Here is a 21031-nt window from a genome sequence, read left to right as displayed (position 1 = left end):
CCTTGTCCCTGCAGTGGTCTCTAGTGGAAAGTAGCGTAAATAGGCCACTACCATATTACCACCAGACAAAGGTTGGAAACTGTATTACCAACGGTTAATATCGTAGAGTATTCCATCACCAGTGACATCTAGATAATATTCCACCAAACTGGCGAGGATCTCTCCACGCCAAGAAGCCTCAGCACCCAAAAGTATGCTCGGTAAGCCACATCTACCATTACATCAAAAGTCTTTAGAAGTCTACAATTAATGTTTTGTTGCGGGCACCGTGGCTAGAAACCGTGAGAAATTGATGTTTTGTCAAGCCACAGAGCCGAGTGCCAAAGTAATTGAATTTCGAAATACAATATAATATTAGTATCCGGAGAATAATTAGACTCCGCTACAAGGAGGATTATCGATTACCAGCCTGTGACTAAATGAACATTTGCTACATTATAAGTATATTTTTTTTGACATCTATATAATCATAAGTATATTTTTTTTTGACATCTATTTTTGCACGTTATATGTAATGATATTTATTTATTTATTTGCACGTTTGATATACCTTTTTTTTGTCTGTTTTAATTCCTCATCAAATTAATGTTTTATCTGAGGTTCTTTTTTTACATGTATGTGTTTTTAGCATTCCCAAAGGTTTTTTTTATCATTTCGCAAATCCTCATAACGACTCAAATAGAAAGAGCTCTTTTTAGGAGACGTTAGGGTGTCCGGATAAATGTTGTGTCTGACGCCAGAGCAACTTAGCATCATTTTATCCTTTGTGAGTGTTATCGTGTTTGTCTATTGGCTGTAAATTGCCATAGTATATTGTTTGTCTAAGACTCAGAAAAGGCATTCTCTTGATATTTTGGTCTACTGACCGCTCGTATTGAAATTGACTTTAAGTCGTTACTTGAGATTTAAATATTTCTATTTAATTTTTTTTTTTGAAAACATTTTAAAATTAATACAACTGTATAAATAAGTAAAACTCATATAATTTATAATTTGATTCTATTATTTATTTAATATTTGTTTGTTTCCATTATAAGTACTTTATTTTAAGTCAGTTTGATCATACTACTAGATTTAGTTTTTTTGTCGTTTATAATAAATATGACCTGAGAAATTAAGAATAGAGAAAATATGATGTGGTAGATTTTTCTGTTGGAGGAATATAAGACGAGGTAAGTGGTGTGATGGGACGGTGTATGGGGTCACTCATGGGTTGAACAAAGGACATAGTGGCTATGGTCGGGAGGGCATTCCAGGGGCTATCGGTTAGGGATATTTCTAAGAGCGATGATGTATCTTGTATAAGTGTAGAATCTGATGTATTTTTTTTTGTTACTTGAAATTACTGTTGCGTGCCAAGGACTAAGGGAATGGGTTGGGACCTCACCCCAGGGATAAATGACAGAGTAGCCGGTGTCCAGCTAGGAACAGCAGCCCCCTTAGTTACCAGCAAGGAGCACGTAACAATATGGCGCCCAAGAAAATAAAATTGTTGTAGTCGTTAGTGTATGTCAGCGAAACACTAGGCAATAGACCAGTAGGGAAGACAATAGACTTACATTTCTAACCGAAGTTTTAAGCATACGAAAAGTGTCATTTCATAGCCATACTGGACATGGGCCAGAATGAAGTATGAAGTGGTATATTCCGGAAAGCTGAAGCTAAGGGGCCGAAATGACAAATACCAACCGAAGCATAATTCGTCCTACAGTGTCAAATACAGCACATAGTAGTAGCTAAATATGAGTCGGGAGAGTGAGTTAGATAGTGCCAGTCTAAAATTCATGTACGTGAGCCAAGTCAATAGGTAGGATATCCACTCTAGATTAACAGCTAGAGGCCAGCTGTATCGACCGATCGTGACTTGATAATGTCATAAACTGAAGTTTAGAATTTTCATTACTAATTGCATGTAGAGTTGATTTATACATCATCGTCATAGAAGATCCTTTTTTTTTGAAGGCCCATTTAAAAATAAAACACCGCAAACATCACACCTCGTCATAAAGTTCCTCCTAATGATATAATAGACAGACGTATAAAGAATTAGTGTTTTTAAATTTTATTATAAATTTTAGATAAATCTGATTAGTGTATACTTAGTAAGAAAAATCCGTCATCGAGTGTTAGTTTGGCATGAGTGCTGGGACTCGATCACAAGTTAAAAATAGAAAACGAGACAGACCACTATATTTTGATTTAAACCGATCCGTGATCATAGAAAATAAGAAAATAAAAGAAAAAGAGATTACGAATCCAGTCATGGCAGAGTCCAATCACAACAATGGAGGTCAAATTAGGGATCTGTCCCACACAATAAATGTTGGCTCTCCAATCACAAATTCTTTAGGTCCTTTATTCCTCCAAGGAGCTTCAGCAGAAGCCCCACGAAACAATGAGCCTGCTGGTTCCGCTTGCCCGGATAGTTCACGTCACCTAGAAAATAAAATAGAAAATTTAAGAGGAGAAATGGATGAGATTAAAAAGTCATTGTTAGAATTGACAAAGGCCATTAAGGAAAAAAATAATACGGCAGTCAATACGATAGAACCTGCAGGGGAACCCAGCGCTGAAAGAAATGGACGGTTAGCGGCATCTACGGTTAGGGAAAATGCTAGTTTTCAGGGCAATACCCCTTTAACCACTGGTACCACTGCGAACACTGCCAATACAGCTTTAAACCAGATGTTGATAACGGCACCAAATAGCACCACTTTAAATAGTAGCAATACGGGTCCAAACCAAGTAGCATTACAGGTACAAAATAGGATGCCGGTACAAAATAGGATGCCAGAACCTTTTGATCCAAGAAATGGACTTAGGATAAGTAGGTTAGGGTTGCGGTTTGATGGCGGCTCGTCCGGACTAGGCGTAGAAGAGTTTGTATATCGTCTTGAGCATTTTCAACGCCAATATGCGATACCCTGGTCCGAAATTATACGAGACTTCCCACTATTGCTAACTGGAAGAGCAGAATCCTGGTATTGGTTGTTCCAGAAGACCAACCAATTCCATGATTGGGAAGATCTCAAATACAACCTTTTGAGCCAGTACCAGTCGTCGAAATCCAACTTTGAAAGGATTACCGAACTGGTAAATAGAAAGCAACAGCCAAGCGAGACCATTGATACATTTTTCCACATCATGGGTCAGATAAGGGCTAAACTGGTTCAACCTTTATCCGAATACGATATGATAAAGATAATGAAGAAAAACATCAGAGACAATGTGGCCAGGATAGTGTATCCCATACAAGTTTCGTCTGTCGAGCAACTTCGTATTGAGTGTAATGAGGCAGATAAGAATTTCCTCAGGCGTGAGAACAGACCTTTTGTTGCCCCTTCTCGTCCAATCAGACAGGTGAACGAAGTGGAAGTAGACCCGCGGAATTATGAGTTCTGTGAACAACCAGAATTCCAAGAACCATCCGAAACAGCAGAAGTATCGGCCATCCACTTCAACAGGCAGGTAAATCCTAACTTGACCTGTTGGAACTGTCAAAAATCAGGACACATTTTTAGAGATTGTGATGCTACTGCTAGGTCCTTGTTTTGTTACAAATGCGGCAACCCTGGGACCAAGACCCCACAGTGCAGTGTATGCCAGCAGGGAAACAGAAACAGGGGCGTGGACAGTACGGGGGGGCCACGTCCAACTGTGAACCCCTAAGGATAATTAAAAATCTCTCCAGAAATAGTGAAATTCCTATTGTGGAGAAAGTGGCAAACAAATTCGAGCCAGAATTGCGCCACTATTTGCCTTTAGAAATTAGAAAAAGAAATTATAATAAAGTTAGGGCAAGAATTATGGAAGAAAATGGGCCTCCTAAATTAAATAATCCCAAAATTGCCAAATTGCGCCAAAAATTTAAAAACAAAAAGAAGCAAATGAGATTGCTGGTTGAATCGGTGACAAAAGCAAGTGGTATAGCCGATCCCAGATTGTATGCTGACGTTGAAATCCAAGGCCTCAGTATACGTGGATTACTGGATACGGGAGCGTCTGTTAGTATTCTCGGTAAAAACTGCAGGGAAATTGTTGAAAAGCTTAATATTCCCGTAAAGCCGATATTTTCCAATGTCAAGACGGCAGCTGGACAACAGCACCGAATACTTGGAAGAATCCACCTCGATATAAAATACAAAGGGATCATAAAACAAATTGACTTATACCTATGTCCTGATTTGGACCAAGATTTATACTTAGGTGTTGATTTTTGGGACTTGTATAAATTAACACCGAATGTGATACGGGTAAACGAAATAGACATCGACAAAGTTCAAAAAGATCTAATAGAGGATGAGGCCTACAAACTACACCCCCACGAATTATCAAACCAACAACAACAACAGCTAAAGGAGGTTATTAATAATTTCGATACCTTTGAGGAAAAAGGCCTTGGTAAAACTTCACTAGAAAAACATACGATCAAATTAATCGAGGGGGCAGAACCAGTGAAGGACCGCCATTATCCTTTATCCCCAGCAGTCCAGGCCATTGTATACGAAGAAATTGATAATATGCTCCGCCTCAAGGTTATCGAAGAAAGCGAAAGCCCGTGGAGCAATCGCACCACAGTAGTTAGAAAGCCGGGGAAAAATAGGTTTTGTCTTGACGCCCGAAAGCTAAATAAATTGACGGTCAAGGACGCATACCCACTACAGAACATCGATGGTATATTGAGTAGGATTGACGAAACATATTACATCAGTAGCGTCGACTTAAAATTTGCTTTCTGGCAGATCGAGCTCGACGAGGACAGTAAAGCCTGCACTGCGTTTACAGTGCCTGGAAGGCCATTATACCAATTCAGGGTAATGCCTTTCGGGCTCTGTAACGCAGCGCAGCGCTTATGCCGCCTGATGGACAAGGTAATTCCGCAACGACTAAAAGAGAACGTCTTCATATACCTCGATGATCTGTTAGTTATCTCTAGCGATTTTCAGGAACATTTGCGACTTCTAACTGAAGTGGCAATGTGCCTCAAAAAGGCCAACTTAACAATTGGCATGAAGAAATCGCAATTTTGTTTTAAAGAACTGAAATACCTTGGCTTCATCATTGGCCAAGGGCGATTAAAAACTGACCCCGATAAAGTGAAGGCCATAAGAAATATAAAAGTGCCACGAAATCAAAGAGAAGTCAGGAGCTTCTTGGGAACGGCTGGATGGTACCGTCGTTTTATAAAAGATTTTGCTACCATCTCAGCCCCATTAACTGATACGCTCAAGAAAGGCAAGAAATTTGAAATGAATGAAGCGGCGAAAAACGCATTTGAAAACTTGAAAAAGGCTCTCACTTCAGCACCCGTTTTGCGTCATCCTGATTTTGGTAAACACTTTTATATACAATGCGACGCCTCGGAGTATGGCATAGGGGCAGTTCTATATCAATTAAATGAACGAAAAGAAGAACACCCTATTGCGTTTTACTCGCAAAAGTTAAATTCCTGCCAGCGGAATTATAGTGTGACCGAGAAGGAATGTCAGGCGGCGGTGATGGCAATCAAGAAGTTTAGGCCCTATGTGGAGATGATGCCATTCACCGTCATTACCGATCACGCTTCTCTTAAATGGTTGATGTCGTTAAAAGACTTGAGCGGGCGACTAGCTCGATGGTCGTTGCAATTACAGGCATATAATTTCGAAATTCAACATCGAAAAGGGTCAGAAAATGTAGTAGCTGATATGCTATCGAGAGCTCCTACGGAAAACCAAGTAGATGAAATCAATATCAAAGACCTTTTAGAATTCGAAACCAGTGATTTTGAGGCAGAAGAATACCTTAATTTAATAGAAACTATAAAAGCAAACGAGGCAAACCTTCCCGATCTGAAAGTTGAAAGTGGCATGGTTTATAAGAAACATATCCCGAATACAGAGATTGGTAATGAATGGCACTGGAAACTGTGGTTACCAAGCGGGATAACAAATAAGGTAATAGAAAAATCTCACAATTCGTTTACCTCCTGTCACGGAGGCATTCATAAAACACTGGAACATATCAAGCGGTTTTTCTATTGGCCAAATATGACACGCCAGGTCCGACAATACATAAAAAACTGTCAGGTTTGTCAGGAATCGAAGTCTAGCAATATAAATTTAGCAATATAAAATTGATGGAATAGGACAAGAAGTTGTGACTGACCGTCCCTTTCAAAAATTATATATTGATTTCTTGGGGAAATACCCTAGATCAAAAAAAGGAAATTCATATATATTTATTGTGGTCGACCATTTCACCAAATTTACGCTTTTGAAGGCTATGAGGGACGCCACAACTGGAAATGTCGTCAAATTTCTCATTGAAGACGTTTTTCACAAATTTGGGGTACCCGAGGTCATCCACAGTGACAACGGGGCCCAATTCGTGTCCAAAACCTTTCAGGAAATGATTAAAACATATAAAATCACCCACATAAAAACGGCTGTCTATTCCCCGCAGTCGAACGCCTCCGAGCGGGTGAACCAGTCAGTCATAACGGCCATTAGAACCTATTTGGAACAAGATCATAGAGACTGGGATTTATACCTCAGCGAAATAGAATGTGCGCTGCGAAACTCTGTCCATTCTGCAACCGGTGTTACACCTTTCTTCGCTTTGTTTGGTTATCACATGTACACTAGCGGCCACGATTATCACCTGGCTAGAAAACTAATGTCTATGACCGATCATGAAGTGAAAGAATTACATAGACCGGACAAATTAGAGATTCTGCGAGGAAAAATTAAAGATAACTTGCACAAAGCGTATGAACGAAGTTCGGAAAGGTATAATAGGAGGGCCCGAGTGGTGAAATTTAGGCCAGGACAAGAGGTATACCGACGAAATATAGTGCAATCAGATTTCTCGAGAAATATTAACGCAAAATTTTGCAAAAAGTTCATAAAGTGCCGAATTCTAAAGCCCGTAGGTCAGAATATGTACGAATTAGAAAATTTGAATGGTACTCCTGTGGGTGTATATCATGCAAAGGATATTAAACAATAGAGTGCAATATTAAGACATAAACTGTGATACCATTAGGATAAGCCTTCATGTTTGTGCTGTCCTAATAGTATTTAAGCTTACCTTAATAGTGCAATATTGAAATTGATTTCTGTGATATACCCAGTGCCTAATATTTTCTGTTCGTGACTGTCCCATATTTTTTTTTGGATTATACATTTTTTTAATTATACACATCGTAATTATACACACATATTGTCTCCGATTTATACCTCGCGTAGTTATCCACCTGCTTATTTGCTTTCTATTTATACCCCTATCCGATATTTACCCTCACCACTAGTGAGAATCGAACCACTCACCTGATGAATCCCAGGCATTCTCAGACGGCCCACGTACCAGGTCAAATAGCCAGCATTCCTGGAACGAGACAAGGCTACCGAAAGTAAACGAACATAATGCAAATTATACAAGCATACTTCCCTAAACATATTGCCCGGCTGATCTCAGGGCATGGGAGTTCCCCACGTTGGGATTAAGAAGTAGTAACCTCAGAGAGGACTTCCGCACACCATCACTGTCTTCATTCTTCGCCAATGATGGAGTTTTGTTGCGGGTCCTCGATAATTCTAAGTCTGCCACAAAAAAAAGCAAAAAAAAATTTTGCGTGGAGGGTCCTTAGGGCGACTCCATTCAGCCTACGTGGCGGAGTCCAAAACCACGGTTTATCCCTAGTTCCCAGTTGCAGTAAAGGTGGGGGAACTAGGGAGAGCTAAGAAACCCAAAATAAGTTAGGGGGCACTGTTTATGGGTAACTATAAGTTAGCCATGCCCAGATTAGTAGGTTATTGTTGGTGTTAAGGGCACTGTTTGCGGGTAACAACATGTTAGCCATGCCAAGGTTAGTATGTTGGGGTGTTTGTTGTTAGGGGCACTGGTTTGGGTAACTTTTGGTTAGCCATGCCCAAATTAGTATTTTGTTTGTTGAGGGTTAGCAATGGTTAGTGGCACTGTTTTGGGTAACCGGCGGTTAGCCATGCCAAGATTAGTATGTTGAGGGTTATCAAGTTAGGCTGGGAAAGTTCTTCCTCCCAGCTTATTGGGGCACCTAATATGACGTGCACCCAGGCTGTTTCGTCGAAAATGCCAAAAAGACATCAGCAAAATGGAAGGAAGACAAAAGCCCCAATACACCGTAAGTGAATAGAAATAGCTTTCACCATCAGATATTTCCATCCACGGGGTAAGGGCACATGTCTTCATCCATATTGGTGATGCGATACCTGCAAATTAAATAAAAGAATACAATTATGAGTAAAAAAATTACAAATTTGTTCAATTGGAAATATACTTACCTCTGCCAAATGCAAACTTCTTTATTTTGGCTTTTGTTTATGTATCAACTTTCGTCATTTTGACATTTGGATAAAAGTGTGTTGCCAACTATAAAACATATACAAAACCAAGGTTCAATTGTTCATTCATTTAAATGAACCTGGAGGTACGCTATTATCAGCACAATGGCCCGATTCTCTTAAGGAAGGTACCTGAGAAAATCAAGACTCTTAAAGTGAGAGAATGGAACCTTGAGGTACCTGGTAGAAAGGGACTATTAATAGTTAGAAAGGGACAATAATGCGCTAAAAGGAAAAAGGATAGATATAACTCTGTTGCCCAAAATGTCTGCTCATGGAAAGCTGCCATCTTTCGCTGCAAAACTTATAAATGAGAGTAGTTTTTCACCCAGAATTGAGTGGTTATGTGGTGCTGAGGTCGAAACCTTTCGACGGAGAATAATAAAAAAAAGAGAAAAATTTTAAATTAAATGAAAGTACATTTTGATTAAAAAGCATTAAGTTTTCTTTAAAAATAAAAAAAACATATATATCAAGGTTTCCGTGGTGAGGAGAGAAAAAAAGTGGAAATACAGTGGAGTAATATATGTAACCAGCGAATTTGCAAAAAGGCCGAACCTGAATTCGTTGGATGGCAATAACCTTGTCCCTGCAGTGGTCTCTAGTGGAAAGTAGCGTAAATAGGCCACTACCATATTACCACCAGACAAAGGTTGGAAACTGTATTACCAACGGTTAATATCGTAGAGTATTCCATCACCAGTGACATCTAGATAATATTCCACCAAACTGGCGAGGATCTCTCCACGCCAAGAAGCCTCAGCACCCAAAAGTATGCTCGGTAAGCCACATCTACCATTACATCAAAAGTCTTTAGAAGTCTACAATTAATGTTTTGTTGCGGGCACCGTGGCTAGAAACCGTGAGAAATTGATGTTTTGTCAAGCCACAGAGCCGAGTGCCAAAGTAATTGAATTTCGAAATACAATATAATATTAGTATCCGGAGAATAATTAGACTCCGCTACAAGGAGGATTATCGATTACCAGCCTGTGACTAAATGAACATTTGCTACATTATAAGTATATTTTTTTTGACATCTATATAATCATAAGTATATTTTTTTTTGACATCTATTTTTGCACGTTATATGTAATGATATTTATTTATTTATTTGCACGTTTGATATACCTTTTTTTTGTCTGTTTTAATTCCTCATCAAATTAATGTTTTATCTGAGGTTCTTTTTTTACATGTATGTGTTTTTAGCATTCCCAAAGGTTTTTTTTATCATTTCGCAAATCCTCATAACGACTCAAATAGAAAGAGCTCTTTTTAGGAGACGTTAGGGTGTCCGGATAAATGTTGTGTCTGACGCCAGAGCAACTTAGCATCATTTTATCCTTTGTGAGTGTTATCGTGTTTGTCTATTGGCTGTAAATTGCCATAGTATATTGTTTGTCTAAGACTCAGAAAAGGCATTCTCTTGATATTTTGGTCTACTGACCGCTCGTATTGAAATTGACTTTAAGTCGTTACTTGAGATTTAAATATTTCTATTTAATTTTTTTTTTGAAAACATTTTAAAATTAATACAACTGTATAAATAAGTAAAACTCATATAATTTATAATTTGATTCTATTGTTTATTTAATATTTGTTTGTTTCCATTATAAGTACTTTATTTTAAGTCAGTTTGATCATACTACTAGATTTAGTTTTTTTGTCGTTTATAATAAATATGACCTGAGAAATTAAGAATAGAGAAAATATGATGTGGTAGATTTTTCTGTTGGAGGAATATAAGACGAGGTAAGTGGTGTGATGGGACGGTGTATGGGGTCACTCATGGGTTGAACAAAGGACATAGTGGCTATGGTCGGGAGGGCATTCCAGGGGCTATCGGTTAGGGATATTTCTAAGAGCGATGATGTATCTTGTATAAGTGTAGAATCTGATGTATTTTTTTTTTGTTACTTGAAATTACTGTTGCGTGCCAAGGACTAAGGGAATGGGTTGGGACCTCACCCCAGGGATAAATGACAGAGTAGCCGGTGTCCAGCTAGGAACAGCAGCCCCCTTAGTTACCAGCAAGGAGCACGTAACAGAGGGTATATTAAGTTTGTTTTTCCGTTTGTAACGCATTGAAATACTCATTTGCGACCCTATAAAGTATATATATTCTTGATCAGGGTAAAATTCTAAGTCGATCTGAGCACGTCCGTCCGTCCGTCTGTGGTAATCACTCTAGCATCCACAAAAATGGAGATAGGACGCTGAAATCTTGGGAAAATGCGTTTTTTGTTTGCAGGCAGGTCAAGATCAATGATGGGCTATATCGGTCCACGTTTTGGTATAGCCCCCATATAACGGTACCCCCCGATTTACGGTATTTTGACGTTTTTAGCTACATTTTCAGACCGATTTGGCTATAATTTGACATTTAGGGTTCTTAAGTCTCAATAAACATATATAACAAAACTTGTGGACATAGGTCCACGTTTTGGTATAGCCCCCATATAACGGTACCCCCTGATTTACGGTATTTTGACATTTTTAACTACATTTTCAGACCGATGAAGCTATAATTTGACATTTGAAGTTCTTAAATGTCAATAATCTTATGTGACAAAACTTGTGGACATAGGTCCACGTTTTGGTATAGCCCCCATATAACGGTACCCCCCGATTTACGGTATTTTTACGTTTTTAGCTACATTTTCAGACCGATATAGCTATAATTTGACATTTACGGTTCTTAAGTGTAACTAAACTTATATAAAAAAAGTTGTGGACCTAGGTCCACGTTTTGGTATAGCCCCCATATAACGGTACCCCCCGATTTGCGGTGTTTTGACGTTTTTAGCTACATTTTCAGACCGATTTGGCTATAATTTGACATTTAGGGTTGTTAAGTCTCAATAAACATATATAACAAAACTTGTGGACATAGGTCCACGTTTTGGTATAGCCCCCATAAAACGGTACCCCCTGATTTACGGTATTTTGACATTTTTAACTACATTTTCAGACCGATGTAGCTATAATTTGACATTTAGGGTTCTTAAGTGTTAATAAACTTATATATTAGAAGTTGTGGACATAGGTCCACGTTTTGGTATAGCCCCCATATAACGGTACCCCCCGATTTGCGGTATTTTGACGGTTTTAGCTACATTTTCAGACCGATTTGGCTATAATTTGACATTTAGGGTTGTTAAATGTCAATAAAAATATATAACAAAACTTGTGGAAATAGGTCCACGTTTTGGTATAGCCCCCATATAACGGTACCCCCCGATTTGCGGTGTTTTGACGTTTTTAGCTACATTTTTACACCGATTTAGCTATAATTTGACATTTAGGGTTTTTAGGTATCAATAATTTTATATAGCAAAATTTGTGGACATAGGTCCACGTTTTGGTATAGCCCCCATATAACGGTACCCCCTGATTTACGGTATTTTGACATTTTTAACTACATTTTCAGACCGATGAAGCTATAATTTGACATTTGAAGTTCTTAAATGTCAATAATCTTATGTGACAAAACTTGTGGACATAGGTCCACGTTTTGGTATAGCCCCCATATAACGGTACCCCCCGATTTACGGTATTTTTACGTTTTTAGCTACATTTTCAGACCGATATAGCTATAATTTGACATTTACGGTTCTTAAGTGTAACTAAACTTATATAAAAAAAGTTGTGGACCTAGGTCCACGTTTTGGTATAGCCCCCCGATTTACGGCATTTTGACGTTTTCATCTACATTTTCAGACCGATTTAGCTATCAATTGACATTTAGGGTTCTTAAATGTCAATAAACTTATATAACTAGTAGACATAGGTCCATGTTTTGGAATAGCCCCCATATAATGTTACCGCCCGATTTCAGGTATTTTGAGAATTTTACCAACAAGTCTTAACCGAATTATCTGTAATTTGAACATTTGACATTTGAAATTCTTAGTGGTCACCACACCTCTCCACCAAAAATTGTCAGAAAGCCCCCATATAACGGTACCTCCCGATTTTCAGTAATTTGATGATTTTAGCTACAATATTAAACCGAACTAGCAGTAATTTGATATTTGAAGTTCTTAGTGTTCACAACACCTCTCCATCAAAAATTGTCAACATAGGTCCAAGTTCGGATATAGCTCCCATGTAACGGTACCTCCCAATTTTCAGTAATTTGGCAATTTTAGCTACAATTTTTAACAGAACTAACTGTAATTTGGCATTTGAAGGTTGTAGTGGTCACCACACATCTGCATCAACAATTTTCAACATAGCCCCAATATAACGATACTTCCCGATTTTCGGTACTTTGAGGATTTTACTTAAAATGTTTAACCGAACGTAGATCAATGTTTTTGTATAGCCCCAAAATAAACCTCCCGATTTTCTAAGGATTTTTTTGGACGAACTTTCTGTAATTTGAAATTTAAAAGTCAACAAAAATTCTGCAACAAAAATTGTTCGTTTAAGTTCATATTTTCGTATAGCCCAGATACTTTCGAACTAGCTGTTAATGACATTTGAAGTTCCCACGTTATGTACCGATTATGTACGAATTAGGAATTATTTGACATTAAAAGCTCCCATCAAAAACTGTCAACATAGGCCCATGTTTTATTATAACCCCTATATAACAGTACCTCCCAATTTCTAGCCCACCAAAAATTGTCAACAGTTAGATATAGGCACCATAAAAAAGGGCCTCCCGAATGAAGCATTTTATGTACATTATCTGACATTTTAACGTACTCACTTAAAGTTGAGGACAGGAATGAATATTTTATGGTGGAGGGTATGAAAAGTTCGGCCCGGCCGAACTTAATGCTTTTTTACTTGTTTCTATTTGAAAATTTTGCCTTTTTAGGCGACCAAGAAGAGCGAGCGCTTAAATTGTTTATGTGTGGGTAAAATTACACTGACAGAACAGAACAGGGTGATGATTTTCATATTGAGTATGAAATGAAAAACACAGGAAAAAAGTTGTCACGGCGTGTTAGCGTTCAGAGCCAAACATAGTGGTGGGTGTGTGGGTTCGAATCGTTGGCTTTCCTTTTTCATTTGCATTATAGATCATAAAATAGCTCGATTAATAAATTAATACTAAAAATGATCTTCGCCTAAAAAGGCAAAATTTTAAAATAGAAAAAATATATTGTTGGCGCGTTCGCTTTGTATGACTAAAATTAAAAATAATATACAGTGAATCACAGTCAAAAGTATCCACTTCAGTTTCTTTTATTAAAACTGCGATTGCTAAGAGTTGATTAATGATAGCGATTTCGTTCTTTTTTATATTTGTACATTAGGGTCTTAACTTAAATATAATAAAATAAAATTAACGAAATTCGGGTAAATTTAGATAAATAAATAAAAATTGTTAAACAACATCGATTTCTACCTCACAGTGAAAATTATCCACTCATATTATTTTTTTTGCATTATATGCATTTTTTATTGTTGCATTGCAGATAACTGTCAAACTGGGCAGCAACCACAAAACATTTTGTGGTTGCCTGATGACTTGCAAGAATGAGCGGCCACACTATCAAGCAATCGATTATTTGAGTAAAGCTGTCAGTCAAAACTGATCGTGTGTACCCCGCTTTACATTTTCAAGTGTGAAAACTCTGCAAAATATGACCCATTTGTTACATCGACATAAAGAGAGAATCAAGATACTTGTTGTGTATTTATTTCAGCTAAAGTCCATATTTTGTTGCTTCAAAATTTGAAGAAACAAAATGTTTAACAGTGGGTAATGAAATTGATTACTACGAGCGGAGGCAGAGAAGACTATAGTTTGGGAAGCAGCCAAACTTCCTCATCAGTTCTCTTAACCGCTGACTCTGTGTCGATAAACAGGTCAATAAGAGTGACCAGAAAATTAAACAGAACGAGAAATTATCTGTATCCTCCTAAATCTGGTGACCGCACAATTGTGTCAGAATAATCAAAATCATATACCCACTACTGTTTTTATGCTGTCTTTGCATCGCAAAGAAGACAAGCACACAGAGTCAGCGGTTAAGAGAACTGATGAGGAAGTTTGGCTGCTTCCGAAACTATAGTCTTCTCTGCCTCCGCTCGTAGTAATCAATTTCATTACCCACTGTTAAACATTTTGTTTCTTCAAATTTTGAAGCAACAAAATATGGACTTTAGCTGAAATAAATACACAACAAGTATTATTTTGCAGTACAACAATACAAAGCCAACGAGAATCAAGATATTTATGTAGCAACTCTCACTAACCTCATTTATTTTCTCTGAAAGCCAGAGAGAATAATATCGAAAATCCGTGTTGTCAACACAATATTGTAATATTACAAATTTGTTCTTTAGCGTTCCAGAAAATCGTCATAATGTGAAAAATATGTAGAGTATTCAACACTCTTTCTTTCTAATTTTCTCCTCTTATTTAATTTATTTTTTATTTTATTATTTACTAGCTGAACCCGGTGCGCTTTGCTGCCCGAGGAGATATGAAGGCGTTATATACCTATTCAGGGTTGTTATGGAGCTACTATGGTATTTTTGTATGTTTCAGGAGGTAACACTCCTCCGAAAGCATTTCTGCCTATAAGTATTACAAATGATTTAGATATATCATCATAAAATATATACATATCTTAAGAAGTCTCTCAAAGATATGATACTTAATAGCTGTAGCCTTGGTCAAATCCTTCCAAACTATAAGTACTGCTGTAAATAATGATGACTTCTACTGACTGCTAAGTCCTCAAATTTTCATTGAAATTGAACATACGTAACAAAAACATGAAATCGACCGAAAATATATATGGGAGCTATATTACTATATGAACCGATCTCGATATAATTTGTCAAATTTATTTTTAGACCAAATCCCGTCTCACATTCCAAATTTCATTGAATTTGAATATACATAGCGTGTTTTGTGCATAAAATACAGGAAATCGTCCGAAAATATATATGAGAGCAAAATATAGTACGGTGTATACCAAACCTAGTGTAGTCAAAGCCTGCCTATAACAAAATGGGGTATAACCAGATTTCAAGGTTTCACGCTTTAACAATTTTTTGAATAGGAGCGAAATTGTTTGTGTACACAATGCTTATATCCCAAGGACCTCTAAATATTATTTGATGGAGGAATAAATGCCTTATAGATACGCTTTTTAGCCGATCCTTACATAAAAGGCTTATGGAAATTGACTTAACTGGGGCTAAAGGATCAAAATCCACAAATTAATGGAATAATCATTGTATATTGTTCGATGTAACATCCAGAGTGTTAAAGAACTCTAATCGCCAAAGGTTTTGTCTATAAAATCCATAGAATTGCCCAATAATTGCTCAATTTATGGGAAAATCGCCGCAAGGACAATATCTTGTTTTTGGCTACCACCAAAGGATTTTTGTTTTCAAACAAACTTCAACAGCCTGTTTCTGTATGTCGAAAGAAGAATGTGTGCGAATGAAACACGTCCAAACTCTTGTGTGTTCTTCAAATTAGTTTTTTGTATTGAAACAAAAGCAAAGGTAAAATTATTTCGAAAAGTAAAGTTTGGGCATGTTTCGTTCGCACACATTCTTCTTTCGACATACAGAAACAGGCGACAAATCTATTGAATTTACTACTATTAACTAAAATCTTTACAGTTTTGGTTGTAAACCCAACTAAATATATTTTATTATCCTCTTTCTGCCACACTCCTATTTTTTTGAACAAAAAATTTGAAGGAGATTTATAATGTTGGTGTAAACAGTAAATAATTTAAAACAAATTGCCACATTTCTGCTTATGAATTAACAGTTGGGATGTCAGCAATGTTAAACAAATACAGAATTCGGCAAAATGGTTAAGTTTAAACATGCTTTTTTGACCTTTCCATTTTGCGTATAGGCACTCCTATTATTTTGAACGCAACTGTATATATGGAAGCTATATTCAAATCTTAACCGCTCGATATATTTTGGAACATTTATTTATAGGCCAAATTCCGTCGCACATTCCAAATTTTATTGAAATCGGGCACATATAACGGGTTTGGTGCATCAAATACTTTAAATCGGTCAAAACTATATATGGGAGCTATATTCTAAATTTGAACCGATTTCGATATTTTTTGGAACATTTATTTATAGCCCAAATTCCGTCACACATTTCAAATTTCATTGAAATCGGGCACATATAACGTGTTTGGTGCATCAAATACCTCAAATCGGTCAAAACTATATATGGGAGCTATATCCAAATATGAACCGATTTCGATATATTTTGGCACATTTATTTATAGTTCAAATTTCGTCACACATAAATTTCATTGAAATCGGACATATATAGCGTTTTTGATGCATCAAGAACTTGAAATCGAACGAATATATATATATGAGAGCTATATCCAAATATGAACCGATTTCGATATATTTTGGCACATTTAGTGATAGGCCTAATTCCGTCACACATTCCAAATTTCATTGGAATCGGGCATATATAGCGTGTTTAGTACATCAAATACTTAAAATCGTACGAAAATATATATGGGAGCTATATCCAAATCTGAACCGATTTCGATGTATAATGGAACATATAGTTATAGACCAACTTCCGTCACACATTCCAAATTTCATTGAAATCGGACATGTATGTATAGCGTGTTTGGTACACCAAATACTTGAAATCGGACGAAAATATATATGGGAGCTATATCCAAATCTGAACCGATTTCGATATAGTTTTGTATATTTACTTATAGGCCAAATTCCGTTACACATTCCAAATTTCATTAGAATCGGACATATTTAGCGTGTTTAGTACATCAAATACTTGAAATCGGACGAAAATATATATGGGATCTGTATCCAAATCTGAACCGATTTCGAATAGTTTGGTACATTTTGTTATAAGCCACGTTCCGTCACGCATTCCAAATTTCATGGAAATCGGACATGTATGTATAGCGTGTTTGGTACACCAAATACTTGAAATCGGACGAAAATATATATGGGAGCTATATCCAAATCTGAACCGATTTCGATATATTTTGGGACATTTATTTTTAGGCTAAAATCCATCACACATTTCAAATTTGGAGTCTGTATCTGTAACCGTTCTATAGATATTTGCATACAAAGTTTAAATTTTTTGGAGGTACCTCCGATTCTGATGCTATATCTCCGGATCAGAGGGGAATTTCGAAACTTTTTATAGCCTATGTTACTTTCAGGCGATGTAGTAATATACCCTGAAAATTACAGCAAGATCGGTTCAGCGGTTTTTGAGTCTATAAATTTCAAACAAACAAATAAACAAACAAACATACAAACATTTTTCTATTTTATATATATAGATAGATTTATTTTTTTTATTTTTTATTATTATTTTTTATATTCACTTTGCAGTTTTGTTGAGAAGTGTGTTTTACTTACTACTTGTAAGAGAACTGATTAGTCCAAGTGGCGTTGGACGAAACTAGTCTTCTCTGTCATCCACTTTATAGTTGTTGTTTTTAAATTTGAAAACAACAAATATGAGATAAAGCTTGACTTACATACAAGTAGTAAATTATTATTTTTATTTTATTTTATCTTGTTTTATTTTGATTTTTCAGCCTCGTTAAAGGGCATTTTGTTTTACTTATTCCGTTTCTAAGAATTTAAATTTTTTCAATATTTTTAAACCCATAATGTTTCGGGACACGGAAACAAGTCTTTTCGCAATATTCACCCATATATTAATCATTGAAATATTTGAAAATGTTTTTGAGACTAAATTTGTATAATTTATTTTTTCATACATAATATCAAAAAATTATTTTGCCATTATCCGGATGCTTTCGTCACAAGGACAATTTTTAGTTTTTTGACAAGTAATATAGTAACTCAACTGTCTTCTCGTGTACTATCGTTTTTAATCCCAGGTTTAGGCACAGACAAAAGCAAATCATAGATTATTAGGGTTATTTTCTTCAATATTTACATATATTTTGAACTGTATCATATGATGTATATTCCAGAACTAATTTTTACTATTTTCTTCCACGTTACAAAGGAAAAATTTTTATAGTAGTGACAATTTATAGGTTCTGTAACATACATCTTGATTTATTTTTCTGATAAAAGTTGTATCGAAAATTGAATTTTCAATAACTTATTTTTGTTTCTTTAATTTTCAGATTAAATTTAACCGAATGCGAGGACTTAACATCCACACTGGAGACCTTGTCGTTTGATTCATTTTCTTCACTTCCCTTGGAAATAGTCTATAAAATATTCGATATATGTGAACTGAAAGATTTATTAATTTTGGCTAAAGTTTGTAAACAATTTCGTCAAATCATCTCTCAAATACTGCAGCAACGCTATCGTTATTTCATATACAACTATTTAACGTTTAAATTTTCACAAAATCTCAATGATGAAGAAATATCAGAATTGTGTAACTTGAGTGGTTCCAGTGTGGAGCGTTTACGTTTTTCTACCTATTTCAATATGGACTTACTAAAACATATCGAATGGAAAATGGGCTGTAATCCAATGGAAAATTTGAAATTTTTCATAAATGATAATTTTAAACAAAATTTGAAATATTTTCCCATGCTAAAAGAGTTGGAAGTTCAGGGGAAATTTCTTCAGGATCAAACAATTTTGGAGTTGGCTAAGCGATGCAAGGCATTGCAGAGTATACGTCTGATGGATGGTGACAATCGTTGGTTGTGGGGTGAATATTTGGCAGATTTGGAAAATATTGAAAATTTGGAATTGAAATGTTGCCGCAATTTGGATCCAAATCATTTGTTGTCTTTGGCCCAGAAAAGGCATCTGAAGTCTTTGAATATAGTGGAATGTGAACATTTGAAGGACATACCTAAAATGCAAAATCTTTGTAAAAATTTGTTAAATCTTCATACCCTGCGACTAACTGCTTTCACCCAAGATCCGACATTTTTAAAAGCCATTTTGAGATTACCTGCTTTGAAGTGTTTGCAGTTCTTTTGGATTAATTTCATGCCACTGAATTTTGAGGAAAATTTATTTTTTGAACTTTCGCAAAATCAGGATAAAGCGAAAACCTTGTCGTATCTTAAATTCGAAAATGATCGCTATTACATTGAAGATGAATCCCTGCAGCAATGGACCGATGAGAAATATGCCATAATGCGTGAAAATGTTTGTATTAATGGCCAGGCATGGCAATGGTCTGAGGAGGTGTTTGAAAAAATCTCCCAAACCATGGAACATTTTACAACTTTAGCCACATTGAATTTTCATTATTGCCGTTTGCTGAGCTATGATCAATTGGAAAAGTTGCCTCAACTAGTGGGCAATCTAAAGGAGATACTTATTTATGGCTGCCCACGTAAAGATGATCTACAATTTCACAAACAATGGCAGGAAGACGCCAAGATCAGAGCTGATTGCCATTTGAAATTTGACAGCTTTTTAAGCCTTAAAGAAGCTGTGGTAAGTTGGAAAACGTTTTGGAAATTTTACTTTATTTTAATTCTTTCCTGATTTTTAGAGTCTCCAAGATGAAGCCAGTTCTCGCCAGTTTTCATCCTATTATCGCCGGGAGCCTGTAATGCGCAGTATTGAGTGCAAATTTTAGCTAAACGATTTGAAGGAAAGAAAATGTTATTTTTGTTGCTGTTGTTTTTAATAAATGTTAATAATGAATTTTAATAAGGGTTTTTTATTGGACATGCCATGAGAAAAACCACGAGTTTTCTAATTTTATTTGAAGAAAGAACATGCCAAATTATGTCGATATACATATTAGTTGTGTTCCAGAATTTACAAAAAATAATGCTGTTTTGTGTGCTACAAATCCGTTCCGTGTTCCAAAAAGTACCAAAACTTGCACTTCTCTTAAAACAAAAATGGCGCTGAATGATGCTCTCTTCTGCTATTTTCTACCACACAAATTTGGGAGAGTAGAAACTAGCACCTTGTTTGCTGACATCTGATTGGCACAGTTGACTTACTTGGTAATATTGTACCAAAATTGGTAACTTTTTTTCTTTTATCATTTTCTGCATTTTTCAACATTTAGAAAAAAATCATTAAAAGAACGATGTCAAAGTGTGCCAAATTTTGATGTTATGTATCTGTACTGTCAGTTTTTTCAAGATATTTCCTACCATCCGCGGAAATTCGAATTCACAACGAATTCTGTTGTAAAACATGGCAAAAACTTAAAAAATACATACGATTTCCTGTAGGAATGTTTTATACCCCTAATGAAAAGAGCGTACAAAATTTAAATTCGGTCGGTATCGCTCTATGGGCCATTATTATATGTGTTCTTTTACTATCTGATGGATATGAAAACGCAAAATAAACCAATTTGGAGGCATTGAAAATACATTTTTTACATTGAAAGTTAATACCAAGAAGTCCCTCCTTGAAATTCAATTATCACATTTAACTTTCAGTTAACCGGAACGCTAAAAATCTGTTCGGTAAATCCAAACTATAACAAAAGAAGACTTATAATAATGGGGATATGAGTGCTATTTCTAAACATAGACTCGTACCGACAATATTTGGGTTACTTGGCTGAAATCTTATAAATAATATTGTTACAGTGTGCATCTATGACGACAATTCGGTGCAGGAATGTTGTATATGCCCAATGAAGACTGTATACCACATTTAACCCGTTTTGGTAGTATAATACAGTAGTTTTCACTTAGCTGCAGGCTTAATCCCATAGTCGTTGT

The 21031-nt window shown here is 36.1% G+C and overlaps 1 protein-coding gene and 1 long non-coding RNA gene across 2 annotated transcripts in view; one reads left to right on the top strand and one right to left on the bottom strand.

Moving 5' to 3' along the window:
• Nucleotides 1-19988, top strand: part of LOC141394047 (uncharacterized) — a 63032-nt gene extending 43044 nt beyond the window's left edge. The window contains exons 2-3 of the mRNA XM_073967851.1: nt 18485-19772; nt 19831-19988. Coding sequence (XP_073823952.1) covers nt 18485-19772; nt 19831-19917 — 1375 coding nt within the window. The 3' untranslated portion in view covers nt 19918-19988. The remainder of the gene's footprint in view (nt 1-18484; nt 19773-19830) is intronic.
• Nucleotides 986-8842, bottom strand: LOC141394045 (uncharacterized). The gene is made up of 2 exons (XR_012410243.1): nt 7311-8842; nt 986-2436 (listed from the first exon to the last, which is right to left on the bottom strand). It is a non-coding gene; the product is annotated as an uncharacterized lncRNA (long non-coding RNA).
• Nucleotides 19989-21031: the final 1043 nt, after the last annotated feature.

Source organism: Musca autumnalis, unplaced genomic scaffold (assembly GCF_047663935.1).
Source record: "Musca autumnalis isolate F117 unplaced genomic scaffold, ASM4766393v1 scaffold_2, whole genome shotgun sequence".
In the NCBI taxonomy this organism is placed as follows: Eukaryota; Metazoa; Arthropoda; class Insecta; order Diptera; family Muscidae; genus Musca; species Musca autumnalis.
The sequence above is the reverse complement of the archived record's forward strand: the minus strand, read 5'-3'. Positions and strand labels throughout refer to the sequence as shown.